The 26,121-nt window shown below is 42.0% G+C and overlaps 1 protein-coding gene and 1 non-coding gene across 2 annotated transcripts; one reads left to right on the top strand and one right to left on the bottom strand.

Annotated features, from left to right (window-relative positions):
- The first annotated feature begins 2,757 nt into the window (after nucleotides 1-2,757).
- On the top strand, nucleotides 2,758-21,467 carry Gtf2b (general transcription factor IIB). The gene is made up of 7 exons (XM_021158136.3): nucleotides 2,758-2,862; nucleotides 9,056-9,162; nucleotides 16,057-16,190; nucleotides 17,529-17,675; nucleotides 17,808-17,937; nucleotides 19,195-19,476; nucleotides 21,065-21,467. The coding sequence occupies exons 1-7, from the start codon at nucleotides 2,846-2,848 to the stop codon at nucleotides 21,196-21,198; spliced, it is 951 nt and encodes a 316-aa protein (XP_021013795.1). The 5' UTR covers nucleotides 2,758-2,845; the 3' UTR covers nucleotides 21,199-21,467.
- On the bottom strand, nucleotides 10,447-10,551 carry LOC115030671 (U6 spliceosomal RNA). The gene has a single exon (XR_003836277.1). It is a non-coding gene; the product is annotated as a U6 spliceosomal RNA (small nuclear RNA).
- Nucleotides 21,468-26,121: the final 4,654 nt, after the last annotated feature.

The following is a 26,121-nucleotide window of genomic DNA, read 5'->3' as shown; positions in this document are numbered from 1 at the left end:
CTTCAGCCCAGTTCAGCCTTCACCCTGCATCTGGAACCCTCCACTTCATACTCAGACCCTGACTTGAACAGATTCAGCTTCAGCTTCAGCCAAGTCTCTCTGTCTGCTTTGTTGTTAACACAGACTCGCTCTCAGACTACTTCAAATGCCGCGTCAACTCTGATCAGCGGCTTTAACATGCTGATCCGTTAAGCCACACATATGCATATAGGTATACAGAGATAATTAACCGAACGATAGGATAGTTAACTTTAGTAGCTGGGGTTGGAACTAGAGAAACTGCATTCATTGGCCAGATTAAAACTGGCTGGATTAAATGACACCTAAACTGCTGCCATGGAAACCACTGAGTCTTGCTAATTTACTGTTATTCAATACATTCTCATACCGTGGAAAAAAACCAGGTGTCGCAGTCACTCTCCTCCCTCAAAACAGAGTCAAAGGCCACATGTAAAATGGTTTCCTAGAGCAAGATATTACAGGCATCGATCATGTGCTTACAGCTTTCCATAGACGAGACTGGCCTCAAACTCATTATGTATCTATCCAAAGACGACCCCCGAGCTCCTGCTCTTCCTGCCTGAGTGCTGACAGTGCAGTCTGCACTATCACACCTGTTCCCTGCAGCGCTGGGGATTGAACCCACGCCTTCATGTCTTTTAGGCAGTCTACCAAATGATCTACATTCCCAGCACCTCTTGTTCTTTCAAAGGAAGCTAGTAGCTTCTGTTCAGCTCAAGAAAACAATGTCTGGCAGCCAGACAGCAGTGGCACATACATTTAATCCCGACACTACGGAGGCAGAGGTAGGTAGATTTCTGATTCAGTGGCCAGCCTGGTCTACAGAGTTCCAGGACAGCCATGGCTACAGAGAATTTCTGTTTTCAAACAAACAAACAAACAACAAAACAAAAAACAAAAGAATACTGAAAAGAATGGGTAGGCTTAGAGTTTTCAAAACCTTCTTTAATTATGGTTCTTTAAGACTTCAACCTCTGTTGTAGTCCGGCATCCACCAGAGTTAGGGAAAAAGAAAGGTTAATAGGAAATAGGGGTTGTGGACATGCTTAGAAATGGTTCTTTGGAGCTATTCAAATATCCGTTGTCAGCAGTCTGGTCTACTAGCAAACTACCAAATCAGCAACAGCAGTCCAGTACACCAGTCCAGTATATATGGCAAACATGAATCCGTAGCAGCCGCTAGGTCCAGAGGAAACCATGAGGTTCCACCTATCAGCACAAGTCCACAGAAGCAGGAAGAAGCCGCTGGAATACCACCATAAATTCTTTGGTGCATTTCTCACTATGAAGTCACAACAAGCTAAGATCAGCGAATAAAGCAAGGCGAACCAATGCAAGAGCACTGTCTGCTGTCTGTTGGGTTATACTCTTTCCAAACATATGTCCTCTCAAGCATCCACTGTAGCAAAACATCACACGCCCTTTCACTAGGCAGTTTTCAGAAAAACATCCTGTGCCTGTTCTCAGCAAAACACCCTCACATAAGACAGTTTCCAGAAAAACATCACATGAAACAACTGAGTCTCTAACAAAACCAGAAATTCCCACTTCAACAAATGTCTGCTTAATGGCATTTGATTTCCATTAACAAATAAAATGCTTACTGAGTTTTCATCTCAGTGGAAGATACCCGACTTGCAGTTACCTTAATTCAGACTTTGTCGGGAATGGTTTATTTACAAGAAAGGAGCATTGTTGCCTTAAGGTAAGAGGACGAGCTGAGACAAGGTCTAGCTCTGCAGGTCAGGCTGGCTTGGGATTCATGACCTCCTACCTCTGCACCCTAACTCCTAGAATTACAAGGGTGACCCCCAAGACCTGCCTTGTGAGTTTAGCTGATGAATGCATCTGGGCCCTTGTATAGCCGTTAGCTGTTTTATTACATTTCCTATACTCAGTTTTCAGTCAAATATTCGATGATGATTGGGGAAAGACAACAACATGGGTCATAGCAGGGCTGTCTCTTGCAATTCTAGAAGGGTTTGTGAGCCAGACACCCTCCATGAGATAAAGAGCATGTAGGAACTTTGAATCATGTTGGCCAATGCCAGAGCTTGAATTGATACCTACTCCCGAAGACAACACTAATTTCTCTTTTTATTCCAAATTCTTTAGTCAGGGCAAATGAGACATTTAATCAGAGAGGGAAAACTGACTTGAAAATAAAGGAAAGGAATGGTTTGATGTGAGGGCTTTGCCCCTTTCAACCAACCTGGTTTCCTTGTGTGTTGGTTATTTTGTGTTTATTTAAAGGTGTTTTGTTTGAGACGAGGTCTAACTCCAGATCCTCCTACCTTCTTGGTGCAAGAATACTTGAGAGTATCACCCGAGGAAGCAACTCCCATTTTAATTTCTTCTGTTTGAGAGCTAGCTCAGGCGCAGCACATTCTGAGGCTTCTTGGGTTGATTTTTTGTTTTGATTTGTTTGAGACTGTGTGTCTGTGTCTGTGTCTGTGTGTCTGTGACTGTGTCTCTCTCTCTCTCCCTCCTCCTGGCTGTTCTGGAGCACCCTGTGTGGGCCAGGCTTCACCTAAACTCACAGAGATCCTCCAGCCTCTGCCTCCGGAGATCAAAGCCAGGCTTCACGCCAGGCTTTGAAGATTTTTGCCTATCAACCAGCAGCTGGGAGCCACGCAGCAGCAGCGGAGAGAACCAGGAAGTACACAGCCCGCGTCGTCAGGGACCGAGCACTTTTTAGCCCTCCTCCCGACCCGTAGCCGCGCGGAGTGCGCGCGAGCGACTCGCGCATAAAAGCCCGGCTCGGGGCGTCTAGGAGCCAGTGCTGCTTCCTGCTTCGGACGGAGCTGTTGGCGGAGCCGCGAAGATGGCGTCGACCAGCCGGTGAGTGCAACGGCCTCGGAGCGAGTGGAGCGGGGCATCGCGGGGCCCAGGCTCCTCCAGAAGGCCGCCGCGGGTGTCCCTTACCCACCTGAGTCATCGCCGCCCGGGTTTGACCCTGCGGATCCGCACGGCCCCGGCCTCAGTCTCCGGACCCTTCAACCGTCTTTGTGTCATGTTGATATTTTCTGTGTATTTTCTCCCTTACGGCCCATCCAGCCGGAGGGGGATGAAACCCCCTTTCCGAAGGGCTGGAAAAGCGACGTTCCAGGTCCCTGTCGATCTGACAACCGCAAAGAGAAACGTAAGCATTGGTTGTCTGGTGGCAAAGGGTCGCCAGCCCAGTGCCCGCCCTCCCCCCAAGTGGAAACGAAAGCACATACGGAGACTTGATTCATTCTCCTAAAAGACCCCCTGTCCCCACCCCGAAAAGTATCATTGCGTACTCTGAAGGAGATGCTGTCTTCAGAAAATTAATTACATATGCTGGAAGTCATTTTAAATGTATTTTAAAAACGTAGTTTGCTTAATATCTACAGGAAATGCGTGTTGTGACCGCAGAGACAGCCTTTAATCTTGTGACCTGCAAAATGCTTTGCAGACCCTAATTATATCTCTTGTAACCACTATGAGGTAGATATTAGTATACTGGCATATGTGTAAACTGAGTCATGCCAGCGTGTTGACCTTTCACGCGCCTACTATACCTATTATGATTATCAGTCCACTGGTCTCCAATTAACACAGAATGTACTGAAAGTATCAAATTAAGTTCTGCTCTTTTGGCACTTTTTTTTTCTGAGGTGGTTACTATGTGTGGAATTGGTAAACGTCACCGGGGGAAGCCATTATTTACAGAAACTTGGCCTTTCTGGGAACCTCCAAGTCTGCTGTTATAAAAAGTGGGAGGTGGGCATAGGAAGCCTCATGAACTTATTGCGTGGAAGCAATGGGCAATCTTGTTTACTGATTTTATGATTTAATTAGATTAATTATGATTTAATCATTCTATCTGGGTGTGGTTTTGTCACGTAAGGCTTCCTTGTATCGACATAGGAACCTTCAGCTTCCCAAAATACTATTGAAATTTCCCATGGGTGATGTGGAAGCTGAATGTGTTCATATGTAGGCACAGCTTACCATCTTACGGAAAAGGAACTCCTGTATTCTTGAAACACAAGTTGTAGTGTTTAAATAGTACACATAGTAAAATCACTGGTTACAGTTTTTAAACTTTTCTTCACTTAAAAAATCCCTTGAAATTAATTTCTTTTCTGGACAGCTAGTGTTTGATTTTGAGTTACTGGTCTCGAATCTTCTGTCTCCACCTTGAAAACTGTGGGATTGCAGATCTGCCCAGCCCTCGTCCAGCTCTTAAGTCTGTGTCATTCCTGTTACTATCAAGTTTTGCCACCGGTGTGAATAGAGAGAAGTTGCCTGAGAGTTTGTCATACCTTGAGGGCGAGGGCGGTATGTAGGCACTAAGCATTGGCACTGGTTGGTGTTCTCGAGGAGAACATGTCCAGATTGATGCCCACTCTTTACTCTGACTTCAGTAAGTAACTTTTTGGCTGCGATCTGTAAAATGAAGATTGTGCCTATCTTTTAGGATGTTGTGCACATTGAGCGTTCAAATGTCTGTGGGGCAGGGGAGAGGGCTCCATGGTTAGGAGCACTGGGTGCTCTTCCAGCACCACATGGCAACCCATGACCTCCTAACTCCAGTTCCAGGGCATCTCTTCTGTCTCTGTCGGCACTAAGACACACATGCAGATAAAATGTCCATATCTAAATAATTTGTATAAATAAATAATGTTTAAGGCAGTATCATTTAAATACTCTGCAAAGTTTTTCATGTTTCCCTCTTTTAAATGTTAGGGATTGAAACCAGGACTTATATATACTAGGCAAGCATCTTCCCACTAAGCTCCATTCCTAGCCTCTTTACCTACTTTTGTCTTTGAGGCTGTAGTGTCAGCTGTCTTGGAACTCCAATGTATAGTTATCTGCTGACAGCGATTCCCAGCCCCTTGGCCTACTATTTAATCTATCTATCTATCTATCTATCTATCTATCTATCTATCTATCTATCTATCTATTGAGACAGCCTCACTCTTATAGTTCCTAGGGTAGCTTTGAATAGGTAGCATGCCTAGCTAGTTCTGCTTCCTGAATACTGACATGTTCCATCACAGCTGGCTTGATAGACTTGTTAGTAGTGCCAAACTATGTTAATCCTTAACATACTGTTAGGTTAATTTCCTGCTTTGTTTATTGAGAGCCACTCTTAGTTTGCTAACATTTTACTTTATTTCTGTAGCTTTTTGATTTTTATGAAATACTTAATTTTATTTTTTATGATTTATTTTTTTTCTAACAAATTTGCAGAACAAGTATAAAGCAATTTCTGTCCTCTCCCATTTTTCCAATTAGAAGACTCCAGGATATGTTTTAATTAAGTAAGTAAATCTGGTGATTATTTAGTGAGTTTTTTTTAAATCAGTTTTCCATGTGACTTAGTTGTTGGTAGTTAGGGAGAGGGACCTACCGTGAAGGGCACTTGTTGCTTCTGCAGAAGACCTGCACCCACATGGTAACTCGTTCCAGAGTATCCCTGGGAACTAACCATTCAGGCAGTACACCTGCACACACACAGGGAAACCACCTATAAAACAAAAATAAATATATCCTTAAAAATAAATCAATAAAACACAATGTGGTTGTTAGAACATTTTGAATTGTACTAGCTAGCAGGAGAAACTTGATCCAAAACCACAGAAGCATAGTTAACTATAAGAACAATTGATTTTGTGTTTTAGGTGTGTGCTTTCCATGACTGTAATATATAACCATTTATTGTATCATGTAAGTGAATTTTAAAAGAAGACTCACCCTTTGGAGAACTAGTAAGATTTTGCTGAGAATCTTTGCTACTTTTAAAAGCTTGTTTTCTCAAATCATTTAAGGTTAATCAACTTCCTCAAACTGTTTTATTGTTTGAGATAAAATAAGTAAGAAAGTTACTAATATCATGAGCTGGGCCTTGTGGCACATCCCTGAGATTTCACCACTCAGGAAGCTGAAGCAAGAGGAGTACTCCTAGTTTTACACCAGCCTGGGCTGTATAGTGAGTTTGAGGCCAATAGGACTACAGACAAAAAGAAAAGAAAAAGAAAAGTATTAATGTTACTAGTATCATAAATCTAAGTTAATGTGATAGCTTTAAAGTTATATTGTTCTGTTTAAGTTAGTTTCTGAGATTAACATGCTATAACGGATCTCATCGTTACATTCTTACGGTAGTATCATTGCACCTTATTAGTCACTTATCCTAACCTCCACCTTCTTTCTGGTTCACTTATCCCAAACAGTATTCCCTTCTGCCCTCTCTCTCCCTCTTTCCTCCCTCCCTAAAATCACATCCTTCTCTCTTATCGGCACCTTTTTATCAGGTCCTATATTCATATGTAACATGTCTACATATGTGTGTGTGCACATGTAAAGTTGAATACAACAAATTCACACAGGAGAGAAGCATGCTGTCCTTGTTTTTGTGATTCTGGCTTATTCAATTAATCTGTTTTCCAATTGCGCCTATTTTCCTATGATTTCAGTCTTTCAGGCTATGTATCCACACCACATTTTCTTTTTTTTTTTTTTTTTTTTTGGTTTTTCGAGACAGGGTTTCTCTGTATAGCCCGGGCTGTCCTGGAACTCACTTTGTAGACCAGGCTGGCCTCGAACTCAGAAATCTGCCTGCCTCTGCCTCCCGAGTGCTGGGATTAAAGGCGTGCGCCACCACGCCCGGCTCACACCACATTTTCTTTACGCCAGGCTGATTCCATTTGATAAGCTGTATTATTACTATGCATAAACGTGGGCGTGTGAGTATCTGTGGTGTGTTCACTTAGAACCTTCAGGTATCTGCCCAGGAATTGGGTAGTCTTAGATGGTTCTGGTTTTAAAAATTATATAGTATTTAAGTATTGGGGGGAAGGGCATGTGCCAAGGTGTGAGTCAGGACAACCTGCGGGATTCTGCTTTCTCCAACTTGGTTAGAGGATGACTTATGGGAGTTGGTTTTCTCCCTTCACCACGCGCTATGATTTATCTTGTGCACCTAACCCTTTAAAGGGTCTCCCCACCTCCCACCCCACCCCCACCAAGTTGCTAGTCAACTGGTATAGCAGATAGGCTAGAGTACTTGTTATAGTGAGCAGATAGGCTAGAGTACTTGTTATAGTGAGCAGATAGGCTAGGACACTTGTTATAGTGAGCAGATAGGCTAGAGTACTTGTTATAGTGAGCAGATAGGCTAGGACACTTGTTATAGTGAGCAGATAGGCTAGAGTACTTGTTATAGTGAGCAGATAGGCTAGGACACTTGTTATAGTGAGCAGATAGGCTAGGACACTTGTTATAGTGAGCAGATAGGCTAGAGTACTTGTTATAGTGAGCAGATAGGCTAGAGTACTTGTTATAGTGAGCAGATAGGCTAGGACACTTGTTATAGTGAGCAGATAGGCTAGAGTACTTGTTATAGTGAGCAGATAGGCTAGAGTACTTGTTATAGTTTGGAGCTGCTAGTATTGGGGCTATTTAAGCAAACTGTTGGGGGACTAAAGGAGGAATAGTTGGGAGAAACGTTTGAAGGGGCTGGGCTGGGAACTGGGAGGACAGGGAGTTAAGAGAACTGGTTACTATTTGTAAGAACTGGAGACAACATTAAAACAAACAAAAAACCAGGGGGGGAAAAAACAGTAAAAAAACCCTCACATTTTAAAAGTCGCAGTGGCTGAACTTAAGCCATCAGGCCTGGCAGCAAGCACTCTATCCACTGAGCTCTCCAGCCCTACGGTTTGTTTTTTGAGGAAACTATTGTGATTTCCATGGTGGCCACCACAGTTTATCTTCCCATCAGCAGTGTGTGAGAAATCCTTCTTTCCCTCATTTGCCATCAAGTTTGTTGTTTCCTAGGTGATGGCCATTCTGTCCGGGATGAGATAAAAGAGCAGTTGGCATTTCACTTCCTCAGTGGCTAGAGATACGGAATACATTTTCAAATATTTATTGGCCATTTGTATTTCACCTTTAGAGAACTGTCATTTTATTAGTCTAGCTGTTGGTGGGATGGTTTGTCCTTTTGGTACTCAGTGTTTGGAGTTCATGGAGTTCTGGACAGTAATCCTGGGCCACTGGCAGTGGCTCTCCTCCTGGAGTGTAGTTTCTTGACTCTGCCGGTTGTTTCCTTTGCTCTAGAGATGCTGGTTAATTTTTTTCTCTCAGTCACTCTTTTCAGTTCTTGGGATTATATCCTGTGCTATAGGAACATTTTTAAGAAATTCCTTTATCATGTCTGGAAGTGGTCTTACCTGTTTTCACTTAGTGCTTTCCAAGTATCAGCTCTGCACTGCTCTCTTTTCAAAGACTATTTTATGTGTCTGTGTGTGTTCTTGGTGACCTCAGAGGCCAGAAAAAGGTATCAGATCACGTGGAACTGGAGTTCCAAGTGATTGTGAGCAAGTGCTTGGAAATGAACTTCTGGAAGGAAGAGCAGTAAGTACTCTGAGCCTCTGAGTCACATCTATTGCCCCAAAGTTCAGATCTTATGTGAAGGTCTTTGACCCATTTTGAATTGATGTTTGTGCAGGGTAAGAGATAGGAATCTAGTTTCCTTCTATGTATGGTTAGTCAGGTTTTTTTATTTTGATTTGTAGCTTGTGAAGATATCTGTGTCTTTTGTCTGGGCTGTTCTGGAAGCCTGGGCTCAAGGAATCCTACTGCAGCCTAAAGTGCTGGGACTCTAGGCATGTGTCAGCCAAAGCAAATTGTAAAGACTAACCTCCTCAGTTCTGGCCTCGACTAAGTGAAGTCATCAGCCCTTAGGGTCAGCACAGCCACACCTGACTGTCTGTCTGTCTGACCTAATTGTCTTTCATGTAAACATGTGTTGGCTTTAGTGTGTCATGCTGAATCTGCGGTAAGGGGGCTAGCAATCAGGAAAACACTGTTATTTTCTAACAAGAAATAAAAAGCACAAACCAAATAATTACATATAAATGGAGTGGGTATTGTAAGTTATTATTATACTAATCAAGAGTTTCAAAATCTGTACCTTGCCTATTACCAGAAAAACAATAAAGACTTGTTTCGTATTAGTTGGGAAATATAAAACTTGGTTTTGTTTTCCATGTAGTTTGGATGCTCTCCCAAGAGTCACATGTCCGAATCATCCAGATGCAATTTTAGTTGAGGACTACAGAGCTGGCGATATGATCTGTCCCGAATGTGGCCTAGTTGTAGGTAAGTAGCTATTAAGGTTTTAATTTAAATCGTAATATATAGTACTTTGCTTTTGTACAGTTTTTCAAAGTTTTAATGAGTACATTTTGACAGATCCCACCCCACATACATAAGTCACAGTTATGATAAAGTTAAAAAAAAAAGAAATAGAAATGAGGAAGGGCCTCCAGAGATCCCGTGTAGCATTGCGTGTATATGACCACTGTATGTTGTGTAATGTAGGTGGAAACTTACCAATATGAAATGGAAAGGCCAACTGTGCTTGTGTCTTTAGTTTTAAATGGAAGCGGAAGGTGTGTGTGAGAGATTGATAATCAAATAACTAACAAACATGTAACTTTTGTGCCATTTGTATGCTCTCTAAAATAAATATGGTAGATTTCAGAATAGTAACATTGAGCCTCATCCTGTGCCTTGTTAAAAAAAAGATTTGTTAATACTTACATATGGTATCATGATCTGATTACCTAGTTCAAATGGTTATTGTTCAAAAATGTCACATTCTAACATTTTGCTTTTAGGTCTGAGGATATAGCTACTTGCTTGCCTAGCACATACCCACTCCTATCTCACTGCCCTAGCATTTTCCTAAGTTGGGGCATCGAGTCTCCACAGGACCAAGGGCCTCCCCTCCCACTGATGTCAGACAAGGCCATTCTCTGCTACATATCTAACTGGAGCCATGAGTCCTTCTGTGTGAACTCTGGTTGGTGGTTTAGTCAGTCCCTGGGAGCTCTGGGGCATGTGGTTGTTTGATATTGTTGTTCTTCCTATGGGATTGCAAGCCCCTTCAGCTCCTTCAGTCCTTCCCCTAACTCCTCCATTGGGGTCCAAGTTCTCAGTCTGATAGTTGGCTTTGAGCATCTGTATGTGTATTGGTCAGGCACTAATAGAGCCTCTCAGGAGACAGCCATACCAGGCTCCTGTCAGCAAGCGCTTCTTGGCATCAGCATAGTGTCTGGGTTTGGTGTCTACAGATGGGATGGATCCCCAGGTGGGGCAGTCCCTGGATGGCCTTTCCTTCAGTCTCAGCTTTACTTTTTGTCTCTGCATTTCCTTTAGACATGAACAATTCTGTGTTCAATATTTTTGATATGGGTGGGTGGCCCCATGCTTCAACTGAGGAGTGTGCCCAACCTCTAGATATGATCTCTACAGGTTCTCTCTCTTGTTGGGTATTTCAGCTAATGTCATCCCAGTTGCTTTCCTGGCATCTGGGACTGTCTAGTGGCTACCCCCAGTTCCTCTACTCTACACAGCTCCATTCAGTTTCCTGATCCTTTTAAAAATATGGAACGCTTCACAAATTTGTGTGTTATCCTTGGGCAGGGGCCATGCTAATCTTCTCTATCATTTCGATTTTAGTTTATGTGCTGCTGAATGGAGTACTGTTTTTATTTTTTGAGAGAGAGTGTTGAAAGTAGAGTCAAACAAGACAACCAGAGTAAACTAGAATTGGCCAGGAAAGTCCTAAGGGCCACTCAGATTGGGAGATTGGAGAAATTCATTCCACTTTGGCAGGAGGACCAGTTGCATAACTGTTTGGTGTGTCATGATCATCTATTTGACTTTCATTAGAATTATAAAATAACTTAGAAGTGCTATGATTTGGAATTAGCTGTTTTATCACTGATTCATGTGTGTTGTGGTGTGTATGTGTGTGCATGTGCTTGTAAGCTTGCAGAGGTCAGAGGGTAAGTCACTCTATTGTTTTCCAACTTATGCCCTTAAGACAGCGTCTCTCAGTGAGCCTAGAGCTTGCTGCTATTCAGCTGGCCAGCAAGCCTCAGGAATCCCCATGTTTCTACCCACACTCCACTGCACATGGTCAGCAAGCCTCAGGAATCCCTGTGTTTCTACCCATACTCCTCTACACATGCTGATGTTTTAAAATGGCCGCTCACAATCTGAACTTAGGTCCTCATGTTTATGGAGCAAGGAAGGCCTTACAGCGTCTGAGCCATCTCCTTAGTATCCCTGGCTGGCCTGTCACTCAGATCTGCCTGCCTTAGTCTCCTTAGTGGGATGATCACCACACCTGGTCCTGACCAGTACCTAAGATGTGTGGTGACTAAGCAGGCCAATAAGGCAGAGCTTCTTTCTGTTCATAAAATTGGTCAATCAAACCATTGTGTAGCAGTCCCTGTCCCCAACTACATTTTTTTTATTTTAAAAATATGTTTTATTTATTCTTACCGAATTCCATACAAGTATATCAACCCCATCTCTGATTATTCTCCTCCAGCTCCTTCCAGACCAGTGTTCCTCATCTTGCTCTTTATATATATATTTTAATTGGGTATTTATTTCATTTACATTTCCAATGCTATCCCAAAAGTCCCCCACACGCTCCTCCACCCACTCCCCCACCCACCCACTCCCACTTCTTGGCCCTGTTGTTCCCCTGTACTAAGGCATATAAAGTTTGCACCACCAATGGTCCTCTCTTTCCACTGATGGCCGACTAGGCCATCCCCAACTACATTTTAATAGTGGGATTGTGTTGCTGTAGAACTTCAACAGTAGATGGCAGTACAGTATTTAGGGCATCAGTTTGTTCATAAAATTTGACCTTGTCCATTGCTTGAATGTTGATTTATAATCAGCAAATTATTACATTTGCAGTCATATCTGTTAGAAGATAGAGTTGAGACTAGGGAGTGGACCTGAGTGGTAGAGTGAATGCTTATCTTGTTTAACCAAACATTGTTCAAATATCAATTCTGCTGGAAAAAGAATGAATGGCATGCCTTGTGAATTGGGATTTCACATTAGTATTGCTTAAAATTAGCAGTTCCACTTCCAGTCAATGTCATGTCATGTTCACGACTAAAGTTAAATTCATCTTTTTAAAAGCACTGTAAGTCAAGTAGATTTGAAAAAGAAATGACTCATTTTGACCTTTTCTTCTAAAAATTCAGTTGTCAAAGGTAGGTGCTAGAGAAGTAGGTGAACTAGGGAGAGTGATCAACGGTTCTCCTCGATTGCTTCTCAAACACACACAGATGACATTTATATCTTTAGAATGTGTGCGTGCGCATGTGCTCCTGTGTGTGTGTGTGTGTGTGTGTGTGTGATCTTCATTTATGTGAACTGCTCTTTAGATGCCACTCTTTGTCATGGATTCTACACTGCAGTGCAGGAACACATGCTGGGGAGGACTTCTTCTTCTGTGGACCTTGAGTAAAGCCAGGAGGGTCCTTCTAGGGATTGAGATGGCCACACTGATAGTTTATGTCCACCTCAGTGCTACTGTTGAGGGCTATCTGGTCTAAGTTTACAAAAATCAACATGCAGTTTGAGGGGTAAAGTTAGAATGTTTGTTTCTAGGATACTTAGGGTATGTTTGTGCTTACTATCTGGTAGGCTTCTTGCTCTCAAAGGCTGATTACACACAGGTTTCCTCTTAGTCAGAGATCACAGTATCTAAACATTAGGGCTATTTTATATCAACTCTGTCCTTGAAAACATTGTGGGTTTGTTTGTTTGCTTAAGATTTTACTTATTTATTTTATGTATATGATGAGTAAGTACACTGTAGCTGTCTTCAGACACACCAGAAGTGAGCATGGGATCCCATTATAGATGGTTGTGAGCCACCATGTGGTTGCTGGGGATTGAACTCAGGACCTTTGGAAGACCAGTCAGTGCTCTTAACCGCAGAGCCATCTCTCCAGCACACCCTTGAGTACATTCTGGATTGCAGTTTTCTCCCAGGGAAACTATTCTAATACTGCCTCATTGGATTTTTAAGTGGCAATCCCTTTATATATTCAGATTTTTTTTTTTTTCTGAATAGCCCTGCCTATCATTTACTCAGGTACATGATTTTTGGACGAGTTACGGTTTCATGATGTGCTCTTTGAGTTGCCTTGGAAATGTGATTTTTTTTTTTTAAAGATTTATTTATTTATTTATTTATTTATACACTGTAGCTGTCTTCAGACACACCAGAAGAGGGCATCAGATCTCATTAAGGGTGGTTGTGAGCCACCATGTGGTTGCTGGGATTTGAACTTTGGACCTTCGGAAGAGCAGTCGGGTGCTCTTACCCACTGAGCCATCTCACCAGCCCGGAAATGTGATTCTTATAAATGCTGCTGGGTGCAGTTTTGTCTAAAAGGGAGTGCTTGTTAGTATAAGGCACAGATTCTTGACTGAGTCACTTAAATAAGTCTATGTATTTGGAAAATATACCTAGTAGCCCATTGCTGGGCTTTCCTGTTTATCCTATATACTAGGCCACTTTATCATTTAGTTTTAAAGTCTACTTTGACTATTTAAAAGTGTAGTATAAAACAATCAGTAAAAAGTATTTTTATGCCAAAAGGAAAATGTTATGAATGAAGGATTTTGGCTTGCTGGTGCGTTGTCTCCAAATACCGAGGTAGAATCACAGTAAGTGTGGAGGCATACCCGCAAGCCTCTTCACCTGCATCTTGACATCTTGATTTCTCTCCCTTGAAATATTTGCTATCTGGGCCTGGTGGCAGAGGTCTACAATCCCAGCTACTAGGGAGGCCGAGTGTTAAATTCCTGCCTGGGCTAGCACGAGTCTCAGGCTGGCTTGCACAATTTAGTGAGACCTTGGCACAAAGTAAAAACAAACAGGGGACTTACACTATAGTTGAGAGAACATTTGACCAGCTTAAGGCCCTGAGTGCTTGAAAAAAATAAAATTATATGTGCATACTTTACATGCAACTACACATCTGTAAATGACCTTTGACCTTTTCAGATTTGGCACTTTGGGGCACAGGCCTCATTTCTGTGCATGTTTTTGTTTTTGTTTTTCTGACCTTCCTTGGAGCCGTGCTCAGGCTGGCATGCTAAAATGCCTTGTCACTGTCGCTGGGGTCTTTGCCCTTCTCTGCTTTTTCTCAGTGCATATGGACATGACAGGTGGGGACACTGCCTCGAATGTTGGTGGTCTTTCTCACTCAAACGTGATTGTCCAGGCAATACACTGGTTATTCGCATGTTCTCTGAAGTTCAAAGAAAATCGAATTTATAGAAGCCTTCATTAACACATCATTCCATTATATATTTACCTACTTTCTTAAAGTACATCACTAGGTTTAGATTATAATTGCTCTTCTGTATATCTGCTAATTACTGTATTCTGTAAAAGATTTGACATGGTCTGCACTGAAGTGATCTTTCCCCTCCATTGTCCTTGTCACTGAGTAGGTGCTGCAGAGCCTGGGAACTTTGCCGTCTAAGGGCAGAACACCTCTTTAACGCCCCTGGAAATGGAGGAATCATCTGCTGCCTTCTTAGTTTTCATAGCAATAAGCAGACAGCACTGAGGACTTCTGTCTGCTTTTAAGGAACTTAACTCATTTGTTTTTTACAGACTTAAAAATGTGAAGCTACTGGGGCAGCTAAAGCTGAAGAAATAAGTATAAAAATAAAATAATTGGGACCATCATGATGGCTCAACAGATAAGAGTGGTTCCCACCAAGCCTGACAAACTAAGTCACCCACCTGAACCCACATGATAGACGGAGAGAACTGTCCTCTAACCTTTCTGCATGTATGATATATGCACCCTCACACACATTCAGAATAAGTAAATGTAGTCAAAATTAAGATTTTTATTTTAAATTATTTGTATATTTGTCTGTAGCAGATGTGTGCACAGGAGTCAACACGTTCCTGTGGAGAGAGTGGAGCCTCTAGAGCTAGTTATAGGTGTGGGTGCTGAGGACCAAATTTAGGTCCTCTGGTAAAAAGACATGTGCTCTTAACTGCTGAACCATGTCTAAGGTTCACAGTCTAAGGGCAGAAGAAAACCTCTCTTATCACCTTTGGAAATGGAAATGATCCCTCCATCTAAATCTTATTAATTAAAATTTCCAAAGCTAAGCAGCAGCTTGGTCTCATACTTGTAACCGCTGTATTCATTGACTGTCCATACAGAAACTTTGTAGTGACTGGCAGAGATGAACATGGTGAGTTTCAACTGTCCTGTGGCAGAATTCATTGAAAGAGTTTAGTGGAATAAATTGGAATCTGATACACATTTCAAGCTGTGTGATCTTTGGCCAATTAACCTCGTTTGTGAAGTACCAGTGAAAGTGGTACCTGTGCTTATATAGCTCTGGGGATTCAATGATAACTTTTACTATGGGCACACTGATCAGCATGTGTTTCAGTGTTCAATGCTATCTCTGTTTGCTTCAAAGATGTTTCCAGACAGTGAGCTCTTCCCGCTAAAGCAGTGCCAGTGAGCCCTATTCATGTCATGTGTTTTGATATCACATACCTAGCCACAACCTCTTCTAGAAAAGTACGCCTGTCTGCCTTTTTAAATTCTGCCTTTAAAATTTTATTCTCTCTCTTTACTTGTCTGTCTTTCTCTGTCTTGTCTGTCTGTCTTTTTCTTGAGATAAAGCCTGGGGAATTCACCGGGATCCAGATATTTACCTGCCTCCTCTACCTGAGTGCTGGGATAAAAGGCTTGCACCACCACACCTGGCTTCATTATTATTCTTTGTTGTATCACATAAGGATAATTTTATTATTTTGCTTTGATCTATGAAGCAAGGTCTTCTTATGTATATGCAGTCAGTTTAACCTTGATTTCTTTATTATGGATCAGCCTCCCAAATGCTAGGACTATAGGCATAGACTACCATACTAGCTTTTTCTTTTTGCTAATTTTTAACTAATTTTTTCTTATAAGATTCAGGACACGAATAATGATAGCATACAGTTTACATAGCTCATTACTGGACTGGCATAGTTGGGAAATGCTTCAGAGCAGACATGTAAGACATGGTATCTAAGCTGACTCCCAAGTGTCCATATTAGGATGCTAACCATTAGCCAGCCTGGGGAGCTGAGTCCTATGGCTGGCTGGGTGAATTATTGTGTGCTTACTTTCTTAGGGGACCGAGTTATTGATGTGGGATCTGAATGGAGAACTTTCAGCAATGACAAAGCAACAAAAGACCCATCTAGAGTTGGAGACTCTCAGAATCCTCTTCTGAGTGATGGAGATTTGTCCACCATGATTGGCAAGGTAATAATTCCACTTAGCAGGAAATGTCAAGGGGAGACTAGCTAATAGAAAGTTAGGACTTTTGCAAAAGTGTCACTAAGTGTCACACACTAAGACCCTTGACTTGGGAATAAGATTCACCAGTGTTAGTATTGTGAAAGTCTGTCAACTTTTTTTCCCCCACTGTCGCACTTCTCTGGCTGTGAAATGAGTTCCTTGGTCAGAAGCAATACTGTGTGAAATACCATGACGATAGATAAGGCATTCTGTCAGTCCATGAATGGTGGTTTTAGCAGAGGCCTTACGTGCAGGAAAGGCAAATCCATAACCAGAATAAGTATCTACTCCAGTAAGAACAAAACGCTGTCCTTTCCATGAAGGAAGTGGTCCAATGTAGTCAACCTGCCACCAGGTTGCTGGCTGGTCACCTCGAGGAATGGTGCCATATCTGGGGCTCAGTGTTGGTTTCTGCTGTTGGCAGATCTGGCAATCAGCAGCAGCTGTAGCCAGGTCAGCCTTGGTGAGTGGAAGTCCGAGTTGCTGAGCCCAAGCACCTCCATCTCGACCACCATGGCCACTTTGTTCATGTGTCCATTGAGCAGTGACAGGGATGGCTGGGGAGAGAGGCTGACTGTCCACAGAAGAAAAAATTACAGTCTTATAATCAAAATTAGAAACTTGGCCTGGGATTAAGAGCATTTTGCTGCTCGTTTGGAAGACTTGGGTGAAATTCCCGGCTCACAAACTGTAACTGCAATCCTAGGGGATTCCTCTGATTTCTCTTGGCATCAGTAATGCACTGGTACACAGACACACACACACACAGGCAGACACCTATTACATATTTTTACAAACAACGTTACCATCTTTGTATCAGTTGTGTAAGACTTTTTATGAGGAGATCCAACATCTGTTTACCCCAGATGGGGAACCAGTGATGGACCCAAGTAATGATTCTACCAAAGGCCATACATACCCCACCATAGTCACAAACTTCAATCCTAGAGCTGTCTTCAGGCAGCAGGTCAAGCTGGAGAATCTCTCCAGGCTACGTAGCCAGTTAAGGGCTATATAGTGAGAACCTGTCTCAAAGAAATAAACAAAGCAAGATTGTGTAGTAGGAAAGCTCTAACATGGCATATAGTTCCATTTTCTGTATTCTTGAACAATTGCCAAGATTTAAGTATTTGTGAAACCAATGTCTTTAAAGCATGTTCTCATGGAAGTTTCTGCTTGAGTCACGGGCTCCACTGGACAGACTCCCGGGGCGTATGGAATCAGAATGTTTACGTTACATTTTCATAGACACTGTTCACATTTTCCAAAAATGTTGACCAAGGTTAAATCTTTGTTTTATAGGGTACAGGAGCTGCAAGTTTTGATGAGTTTGGCAATTCTAAGTATCAGAACCGGAGAACAATGAGTAGTTCTGATAGAGCAATGATGAACGCATTCAAGGAAATCACAACCATGGCGGACAGAATCAACCTCCCTCGCAATATAGTTGTAAGTTCTTGTCCACCTCCTTTAAGCCATTCTGACATTTATTTTGCATAATTTAATGAACACATAAAATTTTGATACTGTAAGTAATTAAATGGCCTAGACTTAATTAAACTAAGTTTCTCTGCTTTGAAGGATCGAACAAATAATTTATTCAAGCAAGTGTATGAGCAGAAGAGCCTGAAGGGCAGAGCTAATGATGCGATAGCTTCTGCTTGTCTGTACATCGCCTGTAGACAAGAAGGCGTTCCCAGGACGTTTAAAGGTAGGCTTCAGTGTACCAAGTAGAGCTCAGACAGGCAGGTCGATGCTTAATGACACCGCACAGTGAAGTGATCCATGTACACACCGTTTGCAAGTGGCTCTGTATGTTCTTTGACAGAAAAATGTACAAGACAGGCTTCTTTGCCATGTTCTTTGCAAGCTGCTTATGCAGGTAGCATTTTAATCCCTGTAAGTCAACAGTATAGCTGACTTTTTTTTGTTTGTGTTTTAATTATTTATTTTATGTATGTGAGTACATTGTAGCTGTCTTGAGAGGTACCAGAAGAGGGCATCAGATCCTATTACAGATGGTTGTGAGCATGTGGTTGCAGGGAGTTGAATTCAGGACCTCTGGAAGAATAGCCAGTGCTCTTAATTGCTGAGCCATCTCTCCAACCCCACAGCTGACTGCTTTATGGGAGGCCTGACATCATATGCTGCAGAGGCTTTTGAAGTTACATACATGGCTGGTGATGAAAACCATAGCCAGCATAGGTTTCACATTTGAGGGGTCAGGTCTTGGAAGGGGTCAATGTAATTAGGTTGTTGTTTCATTTTTGTTTTGTTTTTTGAGGCTTATTGTTTGCAGTTTTATGCAAGCTAAGGACTTCTGAGTTAAGTGCTGGCTTTTGTCAAGCTTGTGTTTACTTGGGGGTGGGGGGCGGCACAGGACAAACTCCTCCAGTGTTGTGGTGATACATACACTGCCCTTCACTGACCAGGTCCAGGTTGGGACTATATTCACCATATCCAATGAGCATTTTCATAAGCTTTCCTAAGTCACAGTGAGAGGGATGACTATCACATCTTTTTGCTGTAACAGCTCAAACAGGGGTAAGAGTTTAGCTTATATAACGACAGCATGCAGACAGTTGCAGGTCATCCATGTGCATGCGCAGTCTTCAGCTTGAGTGTTTTCTTTCTTCTCCTTAGAACATTCCTTACCAGGCTGTCAGAGAAGTTGACTCCTTGGAGAAACTTATTGTATAAATTGAACTAGATAAGTTTGTGTTTTGAAAGAAAACAGTCCAGAGTGTGGTGAAAATATAAACCAATATATTTTGAATAAATATGCTCCATAGGAAGTACTGCTGAGAGGATTTAGGGCCTCATCTTTAAGCCTTGATTGAATTTTTTTTTACAACCAGAATATTTTAATAATTTAGTAATAATAAATAATAATTATTACTTAATTTTATAATAAAAAATTATAAAATGAATTGTCTTACAAATTCTTTAAAAATACTTTCTCTTTTAGAAATATGTGCTGTGTCTCGAATCTCTAAGAAAGAAATTGGCCGCTGTTTTAAACTGATTTTGAAAGCTCTGGAAACCAGCGTGGATCTGATCACAACTGGGGACTTCATGTCCAGGTTCTGCTCCAACCTTTGCCTCCCCAAGCAAGTGCAGATGGCAGCTACACACATAGCCCGCAAGGCAGTGGAGCTGGACTTGGTTCCTGGCAGGAGCCCGATCTCTGTGGCAGCAGCAGCTATTTACATGGCTTCCCAGGCTTCAGCTGAGAAGCGAACACAGAAAGGTAGGCGCTTCATCAGGACATCAGCCAATGAGATGGCAAGGCTGGGAGTGTAGGTCTTACTCATAATCTCCCATGAAAAGGGTTAACTATTCAGATCCTTGAAGTATTAACCCATAAGGAGGAAGGATTGGACATAGTCCTATTCACCAAGAGATTATTTGCTTAGTGTGCTTGAGAGCCTGGTTTTTATTCCTAGCGCCTCAAAACAAAACAAATGCCTGAAGAAAATACAGCAGTTTGCTTATAGTGATTATTTAGAGGCATATAGCCTTGTGTACAAGGCTCCTTTTCCAAATTAAATTATTTAATTTTAATATGTGTCTTTTGTGAAGGGATTTACTGGAACCTGCACAGCTTATCAGTGGTTACTCTCCTTGGGTGATGCAGATATAGGCCAGATTACACCAGATTAAAGTAGATAAAGGCTAGTTTATTAGGAAGCACCTCTCAAGTGGGTTCATCCATCTCCCAGGTGGAGGTCAGTGAAGTTACACTTCCAGGCTAAAACTGGCTTTATGTTTAGGCAGAGCGATGACATCTCAGCTAGGATCTGGGATTGTGGTTATACATGGCCAAAAACCGAGTCCCTAGGCGGGCACTCTTGAGTGGAAATCAATGACACGTTAGCTCAGTTTTTTCCGTGTGGAAGTGTTTGGGGAAGGAGGAAGGAGAGGTTTTCCTAGCTTGAGCAGGGCTCCCTACCTAAGAGTTATATCACCCCTTTCCCAGCCACTATTAATTGTCAGTCATCTGCCAGGCAGGGATGGGGCCTCATAATCCTTCCCCATTTGTGTGGTTGGTTTTTATTTGTTTTGAGGCAAGGCCTCATCTATCCCAAGCTGGCCTCAAACTTGCCATGTAGCTGAGGATGATTTTATGCTGTGCTTGGGATAAACACAGGCTTTTTGTACATGGTAGCATATTGTCTTGGCCCTGAAACAGAGGACCTGACAAAAGTGTCTGCCACCACAGGGACATGCCTTGGGTTGCTCCACATATAGCTGTTCTTTTAACAAAAGTCCCTGCTGTTCAATTTTACCAAGAGTCTCAGGAGCCAGATGCTGTGGTGAAAGTCTGCTAGTTCAGGGGGTAGAGAAAGCACCCAGCTGACCTTCCTACTTCATTGGTGTCCCAGAAGGAAAAGGCTCCTTCTCCACACACTCTTGTCTTAAATACTCTCCTTTCAACGATCCTCCTTTCCATTTATTCCTGTTCACTCCCTGCTAGTTGCTTACTTGCAGGATTGACTTCATTTAGGTAGCCCTGAGCCACACCACAGGTACTTGTTTACAGTAAACAGAAAGCTCTAGGGTCAAAGACTGAGACAGAACAGTTAGAAATAGTTCACAGTGTCTGAGTTCACAGTGGAATTAAATATCCTGCAACATATGTCTTTTAGTATTTATAATATACCTTTAAAGAGGCCAATGACTGTTACTGTTTATATTGACTTTGACTCCTGCGTATACCTGTTATATTGTATTTCCCTTATCAATTTTAAAAAGTGAAATTGGAGTGTTGTTTTTCTTCTTGGTATAGGAAAGAGGTGGAGCAGATCAACTGAATGTCTTGTTTTTTTGTCTGTTAGAAATCGGGGATATTGCTGGTGTTGCTGATGTTACAATCCGACAGTCCTACAGACTGATCTACCCTCGGGCTCCAGATCTCTTCCCTTCAGACTTCAAGTTTGACACCCCAGTGGACAAATTACCCCAGCTATAAGCTGAGGCAACTAAGTGTCACACTCTTAATGTACATGGAATATGGAACTTTGTACATAGCCACACAGTGCTGGTTGAGCCGTTAATGAGGAAAAAGGAGATGGTACCCATTCCAGAGCTAAATATTATTGCTTAGTCTTCTGTATGTATATACTAGTGCAACATATTTAATGACTTAAATTTCTTACTGAATCTGCTTTCTTTTTTAGTGACCTAGGAAACAGTATTTTGGAAAGTATTGAAATATGTAATTCTCAAATAAAAATTTAAAACCAAAGTTTTTGTTATAGTATTAATGAAATTTATAATATGCAATTATAAATCCTGTACATTATTACAGGTAATATAGCTGAGAGAGCCTTGCTTTTCATCATTTTTATCTAAGAAGCTTGGGAACCATCGTTAATATCTCCAACACACACAGTGTGAGAAAGAGCATTCAGAGGACACAGAAGAGGCCATGGGAAGTTATAAGCATCAGTATGTGAACTAGTTAAAGCTGTTTTCACTAAACTCAGTCAGAAGGGATGGTAGTAAATTTGGAATGTTTATAAGTCATTTTCACAGAACCAGCTTGTCTCTGGTTCTTAGTTATGTTATTGGGATTTGTATGACGATTACTGGGCCCTCAGAGTGTTTAGAAATTATTTAGTCCCACATCATTGATAATATTCAAAGTATTTTACATGTCAGTGTAAAAAGGTCTCTTATGTAGGCACTTGAAGAGAAAACTAATGAAATTTTGCTGTTTAAGTTGGAATAGGTAACTTGCCTCTTAGACATCACTAAAGTAGACTGGAGGTAACAGTACACAGACACTAGGTCTTCGAGGCAGGTTCAGATCTTGGTCCATAGAAGACTTCTCCTTCTACTGTCAGTCTGCTGTTCATGGAAGGACCATGGGCATGGGACCATGAAGAATAATATTTCTTCCTTAGGTGAAACATTGGGTGCTTACATGGTATTGCACAAAGCTAGGTTAAACATGGAGAGACAGATGCTGGATGTCTACAGTCCAAGTGTAGGACTGACTGCACACTTGGTGATGCAGTTTATTCTAGGTAGCTCAAGCCCATCTCCTACCCTAGAGTAAGACCCATGTATAGTTTCTTACATCACACAGCTAGCGCCCTTGTCTTCCCTAGACTTTAGTGAGGATCACATGGGTCCCAATTGAGAGACAACTGCAACCTGCAACCACAACTAGGTTTAAGAAGTGTGGCTTTGGGGCTGGTGAGATGGCTCAGTGGGTAAGAGCACCCGACTGCTCTTCCGAAGTTCAAATCCCAGCAACCACATTGTGGCTCACAACCACCCATAATGAGACCTGATGCCCTGAAGACAGCTACAGTGTACTTACATATAATAAATAAAAAATCTTTAAAAAAAAAAAAGAAGTGTGGCTTTGGCAATTATTAAGATCAGCCCTCAGGAGAGCTGGAAAATTGAACCCCCAGAAGTTGCCTAGAATTTCATTTCCTTCAGCTGTTTTGCTGTGTTGGCTTTCTCAAGGCTAGGGGAGCAGCTCCATGCTGTAGTAAATGCATAGCACGTGTGCTTGTAACCCCTAGTTTCCACCCTACCTACCAGCTAATCTGTTGTAATAGGGCATTCTAGGTTTTTTCCAGGTGTGGAATGTTAATTAGAAAAATGTAGTTAAGCTCTCTTCCGGCCGGACCAGCACAGAGGTAGCTAGAGCGCAGGGTCAGCTGACACCCGCCAGCTACCCAGGACCCCCGCCACAGGATTTTGAGACTGCTGGTGAGTGGAACACAGCTTCTGCTCCAGTCCAATCACGCGGGACCTGAGACTGCTTTGGTTGGGGAGGCAGAAATCCGGCCTCAGTAGGGCCACAAGCCTCTCCGGTCAGAAAAGCACCGGGGTAGCTAGGGCACAGGGTCGGCTGACACTCACCAGCTACCCACAACACCCACCACAGGATCTTAAGACTTCTGGTGAGTGGAACACAGCTTCTGCTCCAATCCAATTGCGCGCGGGACCTGAGACTGCATTAGTTAGGGAAGCAGAGAACCGGCCTGAGTAGGGCCACAGGCCTCTTCCGGCCGGACCAGCACCGGAGTAGCTAGAGCGCAGGGTCGGCTGACACCCGCCAGTTACCCACGACCCCCGCCACAGGATTTTGAGACTGCTGGTGAGTAGAACACAGCTTCTGCTCCAATCTTTAAACAGTGACAACGACAACAACTAACCCCAGAGATTACCAGATGGCGAAAGGTAAACGTAAGAATCTTACTAACAGAAACCAAGACCACTCACCATCATCAGAACCCAGCACTCCCACTTCGCCCAGTCCAGGGCACCCCAACACACCAGAAAAGCTAGACACGGATCTAAAAGCATATCTCATGATGATGGTAGAGGACTTCAAGAAGGACTTTAATAACACACTTAAAGAAATACAAAGGAACACTGGTAAACAGATAGAAGACAGTAAAGAGGAAGCACAAAAATCCCTTAAAGAATTGCAGGAGAACACTGCTAAAGAGTTACAAGTCCTTAAAGAAAAACAGGATAACATAATCAAACGGGTAGAAGTCCTTACAGAAAAACAGGAAAACACATCCAAACAGATGATGGAAATGAACAAAACCATACTAGACCTAAAAAGGGAAGTAGACACAATAAAGAAAACCCAAAATGAGGCAACACTGGAGATAGAAACCCTAGGAAAGAAATCTGGAACCATAGATACCAGCATCAACAACAGAATACAAGAGATGGAAGAGAGAATCTCAGGTGCAGAAGATTCCATAGAGAACATCGGCACAACAATCAAGGAAAATGTAAAATGCAAAAGGATCCTAACTCAAAACATCCAAGAAATACAGGACACAATGAGAAGACCAAACCTACGGATAATAGGAGTGGATGAGAATGAAGATTTTCAACTCAAAGGACCAGCAAACATCTTCAACAAAATTATAGAAGAAAACTTCCCAAATCTAAAGAAAGAGATGCCCATGAACATATAAGAAGCCTACAGAACTCCAAATAGACTGGACCAGAAAAGAAATACCTCCCGACACATAATAATCAGAACAACAAATGCTCTAAATAAAAACAGAATACTAAAAGCAGTAAGAGAAAAAGGCCAAGTAACATATAAAGGCAAGCCTATCAGAATTACACCAGATTTCTAATCCAGAGACTATGAAAGCCAGAAGATCCTGGACGGATGTTATACAGACACTAAAAGAACACAAACTCCAGCCCAGGCTACTATACCCAGCCAAACTCTCAATTAACATAGATGGAGAAACCAAAGTATTCCACGACAAAACCAAATTCACACATTATCTCTCCACGAATCCAGCCCTTCAAAGGATGACAACAGAAAAAAACCAATACAAGGACAGGAACCACGCCCTAGAAACAACAAGAAGGTAATCCCTCAACAAACCTAAAAGAAGACAGCCACAAGAACAGAATGCCAACTTTAACAACAAAAATAACAGGAAACAATAATTACTTTTCCTTAATTATCTCTTAATATCAATGGACTCAACTCCCCGATAAAAAGACATAGACTAACAAACTGGCTACACAAACAAGACCCAACATTTTGCTGCTTACAGGAAACTCATCTCAGAGAAAAAGATAGACACTACCTCAGAATGAAAGGCTGGAAAACAATTTTCCAAGCAAATGGTATGAAGAAACAAGCTGGAGTAGCCATTCTAATATCTGATAAGATTGACTTCCAACCCAAAGTCATTAAAAAAGACAGGGAGGGGCACTTCATACTCATCAAAGGTAAAATCCTCCAAGAGGAACTATCAATCCTGAATATCTATGCTCCAAATACAAAGGCAGCCACATTCATTAAAGAAACTCTAGTAAATCTCAAAGCACACATTGCACCTCATACAATAATAGTGGGAGACTTCAACACACCACTTTCACCAATGGACAGATCATGGAAACAGAAACTAAACAGGGACACAGTGAAACTAACAGAAATTATGAATCAAATGGATCTGGCAGATATCTACAGAACATTCTATCCTAAAACAAAAGGATATACCTTCTTCTCAGCACCTCATGGTACCTTCTCCAAAATTGACCACATAATTGGTCACAAAACAGGCCTCAACAGATACAAAAATATTGAAATCCCATGCATCCTATCAGATCACCATGGACTAAGGCTGATCTTCAATAACAAAATAAATAATAGAAAGCCAACCTTCACGTGGAAACTGAACAACACTCTTCTCAATGATACCTTGGTCAAGGAAGGAATAAAGAAAGAAATTAAGGACTTTTTAGAGTTCAATGAAAATGAAGCCACAACATACCCAAACTTATGGGACGCAATGAAAGCATTTCTAAGAGGAAAACTCATAGCACTGAGTGCCTCCAAAAAGAAACTAGAGAGAGCACACATTAGCAGCTTGACAACATACCTAAAAGCACTAGAACAAAAGGAAGCAAATTCACCCAAGAGGAGTAGACGGCAGGAAATAATCAATCTCAGGGGGGAAATCAACCAAGTGGAAACAAGAAGAACTATTCAAAGAATCAACCAATCAAGGAGCTGGTTCTTTGAGAACATCAACAAGATAGATAAACCCTTAGCCAGACTCACTAGAGGGCACAGGGAAAGCATCCTAATTAACAAAATCAGAAATGAAAAAGGAGACATAACAACAGATCCTGAAGACATCCAAAACACCATCAGATCCTTCTACCAAAGGCTATACTCAACAAAACTGGAGAACCTGGATGAAATGGAGAAGTTCCTAGACAGATACCAGGTACCAAAGTTGAATCAAGATCAGGTTAATGATCTAAACAGCCCTATATCCCCCAAAGAAATAGAAGCAGTCATTAATAGTCTCCCAACTAAAAAAAGCCCAGGACCAGATGGGTTTAGTGCAGAGTTCTATCAGACCTTCAAAGA

Source organism: Mus caroli, unplaced genomic scaffold (genome assembly GCF_978045245.1).
Source record: "Mus caroli unplaced genomic scaffold, Mus_caroli_1 scaffold_3, whole genome shotgun sequence".
NCBI classification, from domain to species: domain Eukaryota; kingdom Metazoa; phylum Chordata; class Mammalia; order Rodentia; family Muridae; genus Mus; species Mus caroli.
Note: the sequence above shows the minus strand (reverse complement) of the source record. Positions and strands in the feature narration are given on the sequence as shown.

Coding starts and splice junctions, on each gene's coding strand:
- Gtf2b (XM_021158136.3), top strand. Junction 16,191..17,528: donor TGTCCACCATGATTGGCAAG/GTAATAATTCCA, acceptor TTTGTTTTATAG/GGTACAGGAGCTGCAAGTTT. Junction 17,938..19,194: donor CGTTCCCAGGACGTTTAAAG/GTAGGCTTCAGT, acceptor TTTCTCTTTTAG/AAATATGTGCTGTGTCTCGA.